Raw genomic sequence first — 12,049 nt, forward strand, 5'->3', positions numbered from 1 at the left:
AACGCGGTCCTTGCTTTAGACTATGCCCATCATGTGTGCTTATTTCTCCGCACTTCAGTTACGTCGGAGTTTGTCAATCATGATTGGATGAAACATTTAACCCATTATTAATAAAATTTTAATCTTATGATTATGTGCGTTTTTGTTTAACATTTAGTCACTCTTTCTTAATATTCTATTACATGAATGTTAAATATTTTTTATTCAAATTGTTCTAACTCCGCAGAAACGCACGGCAACTTAAAACTTTCATATCATATAACCGACCGCCTCCTGGCGGCCGGTAATAATGCATTTACTGCTTACCAACTATAATTTATTTTAAATACGGAAGAAATACACGCCAAAGTTTTGATAAAATTCAAATGCAAATAAAGCCGATTTGTTGAGAAATTAAACAAACATCAATTGAAATTGAATACATGAAATACAGAATATGTTTTAAGAGTCAATTCTTAAGATCATGTCGAAAAACCAACACACGATATTAATTTTTTTGACTGGTTTGTATTCTCATCATCATCCATTAAAAATTCTCCCACTCGACTGTATCTTTTCCATTTTTTCCCTATTTAACTTTTTAATTTCATTTTCAGGTATTTATTCCATATCTGGAGTTTTCTGCTCATGGGTGACATGTTCAGAAAATGGGGTTGCATATATGTTTGAAGAGCAAAAAGTTGATTGGAATGAGGCAGCAAGGGGATGCGAGTTTGCCGGTGGATCTTTAGCTATTATACGGTCGAATTTTGACGAAGATTGTATCGTAAGTAAGTAAATACTTCTATCTATACTGAGAACATTTGTATTACAGAGGAACTGTTTGTTATGAAGGAAGTCGAACTTAAAACAATAGTAACCTGAGAGTTTTCTAATATTGCAGGAAACCTAAAACAAAGTGTTGGTCCCTATTCTATTGGAGGTACAAAATCCTCCTCTGGACTTTGGACATGGATGGATGGCACCCTAATTACTCAGCCAACGTACTGGGCGACAGGTGATGTTCACTTTGTTAATTTTAATTCAAGTTTATAAACCGATTCTTTACCTGAAAACCTTTGCTGACGAATCTATATGTGGTGCCATCAGGCGTACTGTACTTGTCAATTTTCTTTTCTTTATCTTTTCAGCTCACCTCGACGAAGTCGAGATGAGCTTATGCTATACATCTCCCTCCCGAGTCCGTGTTGGCGTCGGTTTCGGCGTTAGAGTCGGTTTCCGGGTTAAAATTTTAGGGGTAGGTTTTCGTACCACGTAAATATGAGCTCCACCAGGACAAAACTTGCGTGAATGATGCATCCAAGGATGAACACATACAGATTTACTTCGGATGCTAGTTCTGACCTATATTTTCCGGATCAGTTACCAGATTAGTATAGAAGAGTAAAGTTTTGCCATACTTTAACCAAATTAGTAAAGTTTTTATGGTATATCTGCTGATGGAGACTTCCAGACCAACTTTGAATGCTGAGTCTGAAAAAGACAACCTTTTTTTATTATGACTGACCAGGATAAAGTTTCGGACTACTTAAATGTTGTGGCATGTTGTAAATTAACTTGCATGAATGATGAACACTTTCAGACTTGCTCCAGATGTTTGAACTCACAGAAAATTATCTTTATAAGTGAATAAGGTTAATTTGTTGAAACAGGTTCATTCTAAAGTATTTTTAAATTCTTATTAAACCAAACTTGCATGGATATTGATCACTTACTAGAAAATAAATTGTGTGTTATCTGTCTTACTAATAGATAACAATCGTCGAGGTGAGCTTCTTAATCTTTGATTATCTATGCTTTACATGCCATGGATCTGCCTGTAAGTTTTCCAAGGAAGTTATGAACTCAGTTATCTTCAAATTAAGTTTGAGAGAATATAGTGACTCGCTTGTTTGTTAGCACTTAACATGTATTTCCTTTGGTTCAATGCCATATGTCACTTTCGCTGAAATTTGTAAGGTTAAAAACTCACTGCTGGACATTAAGACCGGTACTTAGTTCGAATAAAACTGCATCCTCCGAGGTTCCATATTGCAGTAATTAATGGCACGAAAAAGATGTCCCACAGCTCAGTTGCCCTGGGTGCCAAGTATAGGTATTGGCCTCCACCGGCAAATGGTGACGTGTCTACAGGAGTGAAAAAATCTCAAGAGAGACTGGAGGGACGTTAAACAAGAAAAACAAATCTTGTTATTTGATGAATTACAATTCCACAAATTTAGAAAATTTGACAAATTATATTTGATGTACACGACTTTAAATAAGTATTATCTTATCTATTTTAAACAATTTGTTTATAACTTTTTATTGACCAATCCGATTTAGGTCTAATATTTCCTTGAATAGTTAAATTAGGGAAGTATCATAGGTAAATTAAATTATATATTTGAATGATTTTAAAGGTAAAATGAAATGGAACGTTTCATAAAAAAAATGAACATTTCCCTTTCATTTCTACAACATCAACAATACACATATGATTGGTAATTACGATTCGAAAATAAATTCCGAAGATACTCAGTCGTCAGGTGCCTAGGACGATTAAACAAAACCTGCTGTATGCCTACATTTTGTTAAGATAGACGGAATATTCCGTGATTTTTTAAACAAAATTTAACAAATGATATGAAACACATCAACCAATATTGAGATCCATAGATAGGTTATATATGTTATCAACGTCATATTAAGTTAAGCATAAGTTAAGTTAATTTTAGCATAACGGGCTACGACCGTTATGCAAATTATCCCATGTTTCCCACTATTGTTGATGCCCCGGCATACCCTCCTAACTAGACAGTGATTCCTTATATTTCCATTTTTACTTGAAATAACAATTTTCAAATAAATCGAAATATCGTCTTATTTAGTAGATTTGAAATGCACGCGGCATTCCATGTTATTTTCCATTGCCCCGCCCCATGACGTCAAATTTTACCATAAAAAGTCCCATACAAATGTTACGATACTCTAAAAATATTTTTAGATATTGCGTCACTATAGTTGCTTTTTTTTTTATTGTGTGACGTCACTCGTTCCCCTTAGGAAGTTCTCGGATGTCGCGACTATAACCGAGGAACACCAGCACGCGATCGTCTGCGACAAAGGAGATTCAAGAGACTTTAGACATTCTGGAATGGTGGACTTTTCATACTTTATAATTCGGCTTTGGCTTTGGGCTAACCGTGGAAGTATTGCCGTGTACATAGCGATCGATGTCCGTGGAGCTAGAGGACTTCCCTTTTGATTAACAGCTGAGTAAATTCTGTCCGCGTATATTGCAATCTAATTAAAATTAGATGTTAGATTAATCTAATCTAATTAAAATTAGATGTTAGATCCGCTCGCATACCGGTACTCACTACACTAACATAGTGTAGCGAGTAAGCGAGCGGATCTAACATCTAATTTTAATTAGATTGCGAATATTGTTTACTTTTGTGTGTGTGTGTGTAACTGTAATTGTATGTGTTTGTTTAGTATGATTTTTTTACCATTAAAATTTGTTTAAGTTTTAATTCGTTTTGCCTGGTGTGTTGTTGTAAGTGTGTCATCGGGAGCCAAAAATAGATTTGTGTATTCGGCGCACGTTACACAAACACGGAACAAATTTAATGATTATTTAGTTATACTGCCGTCAAATATCAACATTTATATAATAAACAACTTAAGAATTCTATATTATGATCGAAGGAATCTTGTTAATTTTAATTATAAATGTGACCTAGATTTAAGTTGTCGGAAGCACGAACACGTGTATAGGCCCTAGGTCACTTCTCCGACGCCATATTGAATGCAATGTTGCAGTTGATGAAACGGAAGTTGGTCAGCATGGTCAGGAAACAGAACTGTGTGTGTTAAAATATAACAGAGGACGTTGAATTGCGGAAGAAGTTGGATGGTAATGACTGATGGACGATGTCAGTATCTACGAAAGCCCAGAAGGCTCATTCGAGATTCAAGTTTCGAAATACGAGATTCGAAATTCGATTTTCGATATTCAAGACCCAAACTAACCAATCAAAAGCGGGTTCAACATTTGATTACTCCCCCTTTTTTATGTTTTTACTATCAAGAAATCGTTGAATATATTTATAATAAATGGATCATTTGCTAAAATGATTATGCAAGAAAAAATGTTTTATGTATTAAAACGAAATAAAAATAACATTAGGATTACATTTTGAAAAATACGTATATAATTTTATGTTTCTCATTAAACAAAATAGTAAATACGTATATATGGAATATTATATGGTCTTATCGTTGACTTGCAGAACAAGTAGGTCCACCATTTTTTTTATCAGATCATTGCTGAGGGAGAATATTGTATTTGATTATAATTAGATATGAAATACTAGACAAAGTATTATGAATCGTCTCTACACTGCACAGTAATTCAGGGGTATATATTCCATTAAATTTATAAAGGGTACATTTGTGCAGTGAGACGTGACTGCTGAATCGAACTGTAGCGTTATAAAGTTTCAAGAGTATATTTTAGTCTCTGGCCATAACGGTATGGTCAGAGACTAAAATATGAAGTCATACCGCTATAGTTCTGCATCTGATTTAGACTCATCTACTATTTATATAAGATAAAATGAATGCCGCATTTATTTTAATTTATATTGCCAACCTGTATTGTATATATAATTTTTACTCAAGCCCTAGAGGGGCTTGAGTTATCTAAAACGATGCTAGGTCATCGATTTACTCAGTTAAAATACACGGAAAGATATTATTTTTGTAAATAAAAATATTTCTAGAAACAAAAATGAAGCTAATCTTGAAAAAGTCTATATTCAGAGATATTAAGCCTTAAATGGCGGATTCTTTTCTAAAGCGAATGAACAATGAGTGAAGCTCCGCAGTCGCAACAGTTTCTATACAGATATTTCGCGCTTTCCTTGGCGAAGAATCTCAGGTAACTTTTACAGACGCCGACAAAGCATCATTGGACGAGTCCACTGTTTACTCTGAAAGATGACGCAGGTTACCCCATCGTTTACAAATTCTACTTTGCGTTGCCAGAAAACGTATGGTTGGACCCCTATTTTGAAAGTGCTTCTCACGGGTCTGAGAATGATGTGCATGTGCACTTTGAGTGACAGTAAAATAATAGCACAACATTAATGTTAAATTCTCCCTCGTACGTTTTTTTTATTTCAAAAAATCGTACTAGTTATCTTCAGCTTTGGTAACGGAACCTACATATCGTACGGAATATGTATTAGACATGCCGCACAGCCTGGAATTTTTAGAGCCCGGACTCGAGAGTCCCCCTCCCCAATCCGCTTTGAAAAACGTTTCTCCTGTAGACTTGTAACAAGCTATTTGGATTGATGTATATTAAATTATGATCGATGTACTTCATTAAGCAAAAAAAAAAAACAAAAACAAAAACAAAAAAAACAAAAAAAAAACAAACGTATATATAGTTTGACTTATATCAATATTAAAAAAATATTAAATTAAATTAAGAAACGGCCACTATGCTCTACAAAATATTTCTGAAAGTGAGTAACGTGAATTCATCTTAAAAAGCAGTACGATTAATTATCTTTATTCTAATTAAATTCGATATATGAATTTTGTTTCATGTACATATATTTTATTCAACAGAAGATTTAACCCAATAGCCCTCATCTTATACCATTATAGGATATTAATGACACTACCTAGTTGACTTTCTACAGCTTGAGTATCTCTGACGTTTTGTCAGTGTATACTTGTTAATTAATTTAAGAAATCAAAGCATTAGATGAATTAAGATAAGTAATTAAATAATTATTTTTTTATGTATTTCCTCTATCAGGAAAACAAACGCGATTTTTGTTTTTCAATACTACGTCGCCTTTCAAGTTTTACAAAGTAACATTTTCAGTGTGTTTGGAAAAATAGGCAGGTGGGGTGGGTAGGGGTGAGGTTATTGTTAATATTTAGACACTTGACATTTATTTATAGCTTTATATGACATCAACCCCGTGAACAAAGAAGACAATACAAAAATATATAACTCCTGATATATGTATTCTAATTAATATTTAAGAATCAATAATATAAAATGAAGTCAACCCCGTGAACAAAGAAGACAATATAAAAATATATATACTCCTGATATATGTATTCTATTTAATATTTAAGAATCCATAAAATAAAATGAAGTATATCTTGCTGATCAAAAATCCAATGATTATTTAAATTTCCTTCTAATGTATATAACACTCTTTCTTGCATTGTAATTTAATCAAATGGCCCATTTGTTATAAATATATTAAACGATTTCTTGATAGTAAAATCATAATAAAGGGGAGTAATCAAATGTTGAACCCGCTTTTGATTGGTTAATCTGGATCTTGAATTTCGAAACTCGAATTTCGAATTTTGAAATTCGAATTTCGAATCTCGTATTTTGAACCTCGAATCTCGAATGAGCCTTCTGGGCTTTTGTAAGTATCGGATGTTGCAGTGCAGATCTAGGGTATGTGGCAATGCCGATTTCTCAACGTGGTTCAGATGGGCTGTTTACCATGTTTACGGAAGTGAAGTTATCGGTCTCGCGAGGCCTCAGTAATAATGGACAGCATTGCGCTAGTGACTTGCTTTTGATCCGAAGATAATTCATTATTCATTTTGTTTGTAAAAAGATATATTATATCTAATAACTTAGTAAACAATTAAATAAAAAAATCTTTTTTTCTTTAGTGTACTTATACGCCACTCACACATGCAAGTTTGACGTTTGACCTTTCAGTATTAATTCAATAGAGAAATCTACATGCCACAAGAATCACGGAGAAATTAACAAGATTCACTTTTGTAGTGTTTATAGGGAAAACGATTGGAAATGGAAATATAGTCAAATAATTTACGAAATGCCGATATTAAAGATGTTTGTTGTCTCCTACGTTAATGTATATGTCAGTATCCTTATTTGGTTAAAAACAAAGTTGTCAACAGATTATACTATTACAATTTGGATAAGTTGGCAGGCGCGTAGCATCGTGTTTGAAAGTGGGGGGGGGGGGGGGGGGGGAGGGGGCCAGCTAGAGAAATTTTTGTTTTACTTACTTGAAAAAGTTGACAAGCAAAAAAAAAAAAAAAAACGAATAAGTTGCCGAAAGTCGAAAAACCTATTTCGGGGGGGGGGGGGGGGGGGGTTAGATAAACTTTTTCTCATAGTCAACTACTTTTAGTACCAATTCTAATACTACATTTTCGGTACATCACTAAAAGGGGGCCAGCCATGCTTTCTATTAACATTTCCTATAGTATAAGTAAGGTTGGGAAAAAAAGTGGGGGGCCAGGCCCCCCCCCCCGGCCCCCCCCCCCCCCCCCCCCCCCCCTGTTGCTACGCCCCTGGTTGGGACATATTGAATATTTCTTCTGAAGTAGTTTGCATTATGACTCAATGTCTGTAAACATCTATAAAATAATTTGATCTTTTACATAGAAGAGACAGTTGCACGTAAAACAGTCTTAAAAAGAGAAATGATGCGAGATGATACTCATGAAGTGATGTTAATTCTACAGCAAACTTAATCAGAAAAGAATGACCAGGACATAGATTTATTCTGCTTTACAATTGAACGAAAACATGTTTCTGTTTATTTGTACATGACATGATAGTTGTATGCTCAAGAGAACACCACTTTCCTTATTTCAAGTATTTTCAACTGTACTGTACCCCGTTATTAGCAGTCCTATTTTGATTTTCATATGAGGCAGATTTTTGTTCAAAAACTTATAAGTAAAAAGAAGAAAGCATTGAATTTCGCTGTTGCTTCAACTCGACATTTAAATATATCGACGACGTATTGCCATTTAATTATACTCATGTCGATACGATATGTCTTGGTGAGCTTGAAATAAAAGATACTTGAGAGTCCTACACATCTGTTTTATATTTAGATATTTTATTTAATAAGGAAGAAAATACGTTAATGATAATCTAACAATCAAGTCCTATGATAAACGTTACTTTTCAATCGTCAACTTCCCTTACTTATGTAGCAATGTACCTTCATAACCTGCGTATGGGGTTTTAATCTCTCAGTTGAATCGATATTTAAGACAAGAACATGATCTACATGTGAACAATTTCTTACATAAGGTATTTTATTCAACAAAATGAAACAAGAATATCATCAGTCTTGTTTCAGGTCATCATTTCGTAAGTTCTTTCAAATTATTGTCATCAAATACAATCTGTCATTACGTCAAATTTCATATTTCCTTAATTCCTTTAAAAATTCATGTGTTTTGAATATGGAAATAACAAGTAAAAATCCATTTACACTTTTCAAATGAGGAGCAAAGCAAACACGGATCTGTAAAACATAAAAGGCAGATAAGGTACCAAAGAGGAGAGGGATAACATCTACCGTGTAATATTTGCCATGATTTGAAATAAATGATAACATTGTACAAATATATAAGTAGGAAGAAGAGCTTGAAAAGAACCCCTAGTAATTCCAGAGGAGGAGAAAACATCCCCTGCTACTTAAATAACCCATTAATGTATTTAAATCCAACACTAATGATTTAATTGTCCTACTTGTAGAGTTTATAAAATAAGCCTTTTTATGATGTTGTTCAAACTTTAAAAAGTCATTAAATAAAAAGAAATAACATCGATAGTCACGTTTATTACATAGTTTATATATAATCTCTATATAATCAATACAAGCGCAAACTTTTCATAACACTGCATATTCACCGGATTTGAGGCCGTATTCACCGGAGAGTCAGTGTGCGTGTAGCGGCTTTTTGACGTCACAATCAGCGTTATAAATAACGTTGTAAACAAGGGTTGCAACGGCCGAAGCAAGAAAAAGAAATGTTAGACAAACCTATCGGAGGTTTATTTTTGTATATTTTGACGTCTTACATAAAGCGGAACTCGAAAAGGAAAACAAGGAGGTTACAAACTGTAATCTGTATATTTTGTTTTAATTTTCCACGACAGAAATGATGTTGTCGTGTAGCCTTCAATGTTTATTTATTAAAATTTGGACTATATAATAAAAAAAATTATGGACTCGGTCATTATTGATATTTTCTGGTGAATTACAAAACTATATTCAATACCGAGAAAGTCCATTTACATTTTCCATGTCTTAAAGTATAAATAATAAACTCAATATTTGAATTTCTCACCGTCCTATTTTGATGCATATTTCTAACGTCGCTGTAGCCTCATTTTGACGTCACGTTAGCGCACGTTTCTCTATGTATGTTATACACAAAAATGGTTTTCAAATCAATTTCACTGTTGGCTTACTAGTAAAACACAGCAAATATAAATATTATTGTATAATTTAAATGTAGAGATGTAATTTATTTTTTTCGAACGTTGTATTCCTTACAACTCCATTTTGTATCCAATTTTCCATGCCTACAAAGTAATGGAAAAAAAAACAACAATAGCATAATCAACATTTAACTTTTACATATTATCCCTTCAAACAGAAATAAAATTGAAATACTTTGAATTAAAGTGTTATCTTTTTTAAAAGAGATATATTAAACTTTATTTACTTTGAAATACTATGTAACATATCGTAAATTTCAAACATTTTACATTAGAAATCTGATGTCATTATTTATTGTAATTTTTGTTTTCCACGGTTATCACATGATAAAAATAATCATGTCTTTTACAGGTGAACCCAATAATGCTGGAGATGGTGAAAATTGCTTACACTTCCGGTTGTATGATGGAGTTTATTTTTGGAACGACATTTCTTGTAATGTGATTGGTGGTTATGTTTGTCAAAGTGAGTACTGTGATTACGATTTTCTAGTAATAAACAAAAGGATATTTTTTTTTCTTTTCTCAGAAGTTTTGCAGGATTATTTTGCAAAATAAATATACACTGTAAAACTCTTTGTAATGATACAAAACCCCGTTTTTTTTTTAAATCTTACTTAATTTTTTAGGCTTTAATAGAGAATAAAAAAATATTTAGATAGATAGAAAAACTTTTTAAACTTTTCCGTAAAATTAATAAAAGAACCATTATTATTATAAGATTTTCAAACAAAGCAGATTTTGCGGTGTCTGCTTATAAGAATTAGAGTAAGAAGGATATAGAGATAACGAACAGTATTCAATATCAAAGTCCATAAAACAATACAAAATAGCTAGGAGCAGAGCAAACAAGGGGCTCCGAAATATCAGAGGTGGGATCAGGTGCCATTGAGGGGTGAGCATCTCCTGCTGACCGGTCTAACCCGCCGTGTGTTTCTTGTCATGATCGGGAAATAACGGCAAAATCCGTCGTCAATTCAGTGTATAAATAATGGACTAACATTTACATGTAGTATGAAAAACGTCAGTCAGAATTTGACTCAATGATAAATTGTATTTGCTGACAAGGCCATTGTATCGACCATAGAACTTGCGAAATGATGAATTTAAACGAAGCCGCTGATATTCTTGTTTCATCAACTTGTCAATAATTTACCTTTTTTTAGAAATTGTTCATAAGTAGAGCATGCTCTTGCGTATCGAATCAATTGGGATATATATACTCCGTATGCAGTAAGTAATTAGAATCATGATAACAGAGAAAAAGCGAAATAATATTTTATCATATTATGCACACTGGTGGATGTGGAGACTGTTCCTTCGGATGAGGCTGTTTAAACCAACGTACCGTGACCCAGTAGGTGTTTGCACGAAAAAGACCCCCTCGCTGCTTAATGACCGTAAATGCTGAGTTTAGGACAAAAATCTACAGCACTCTACCAGCAAGTGGTGGCGTCTCCATATGAGTTAAAAATACAATCAATCAATCATATCATATCATGAATATAAAACTTTTTTGTCATATATACGCCATAAGAATTATAAAGATTGATTTAGAGATATTTTATTGGAAGTAAAACATATTTAATGAAACAAGATCAATTTTTTGGTACAGTTCCACACATGATTTTTTTTCACTGCTCAACGTTTAATAGGTAAATTTGAATAGATAACGTTTAATAGAAGTCCTTGAAGGAACACATGCACTCATGCACTCGTAAAAACATTGATCAATTCATGGTTCAAATTAAGGGTATCCAATCCTCAGCCAGGAAGGATAACTCTTTAATTTATAGTTTAATTTAAAAAGAACACTTTTCATTTTATGCTTCTTAATGTGATTCAAGCTTGTTTGAAGTTTTGATAAACTGTATTTAAAAAGTTGATATTTATGCAGCAAAATACCTTCCTCATGATTACTAGTATACGGGGTTTATATCTCTCAATTGATTCGATACGCAAGAGCAAGAATAATTTTTCAAACGAGGTAGGTTATTCACAGGCAAGCTTAAGTTGACGAAACAAAAATATCAGCAGTCTCGTTTAATGTCATCATTATGTAAGTTCTAAGATCAATACAATGACCTTGTTAGCAAATATAATTTATCGTTGAATCAAATGCTAACTTTCGTTTTTTCATACTTACTGTTTGATTATTATTTGCACACTGTAGATAAGACAATTGACATGAAATTATGCTTTGGTAATTGGTTAACAAAATTGACACAAAATAAACGTTTCATTGTTAGTTAAGACAATTGACATGATTTTTTTTTCAGTTGGGACAATTGATTTGAAATTGTTGTTTGGTGATTGGTTGAAAAAAAAATTGACAAGAATATTGTGTTTTTGTTTTTAGTTAAGACAAAAAAATGAAATAAATGACTTTATGAACAGGGACGCCATATAGCACGGAATCTATGACGTCAGTCACAAACGAGCAGTCTACAACATCAGCAATGGAGACAACTGTGACAACTCACGGTAAAAACAACGATACACTTTTCCTTTAACTGTGCTATTGTTTTGGCGTAAATGTCGAAAGAGAGAGATCAGAGGTATTTTGTTCTAAATACTATGTTTAACAAATACTGAGTATTGAACAGTGGTTATGTAAATGTGTTTGAGTGAATAAAGGATACCTCTTTTTAAAGTATAATCTAATTTTTAAATGTTTGTTTCTTTCTATCTCCATATTTTTAGGAATGCCACGCATAAAAAAAACACATGGAC

At 33.0% G+C, this 12,049-nt stretch overlaps 1 protein-coding gene across 1 annotated transcript; it reads left to right on the top strand.

The window, feature by feature from the left end:
* Positions 1-460: 460 nt before the first annotated feature.
* On the top strand, positions 461-11,800 carry LOC134269199 (perlucin-like; the record flags this gene model as incomplete). The annotated part of the gene is made up of 5 exons (XM_062751422.1): positions 461-503; positions 597-770; positions 884-997; positions 9,669-9,782; positions 11,714-11,800. Coding segments are annotated over exons 1-5 (529 nt in total), but the record flags the coding sequence as incomplete, so codon positions are not given.
* Between the last annotated feature and the right edge of the window lie 249 nt (positions 11,801-12,049).

The sequence above is a fragment of the Saccostrea cucullata genome, unplaced genomic scaffold (genome assembly GCF_032062105.1).
Source record: "Saccostrea cucullata isolate Sc308-1 unplaced genomic scaffold, CSIRO_AGI_Scuc_v1 ctg9361, whole genome shotgun sequence".
NCBI classification, from domain to species: Eukaryota; Metazoa; Mollusca; class Bivalvia; order Ostreida; family Ostreidae; genus Saccostrea; species Saccostrea cuccullata.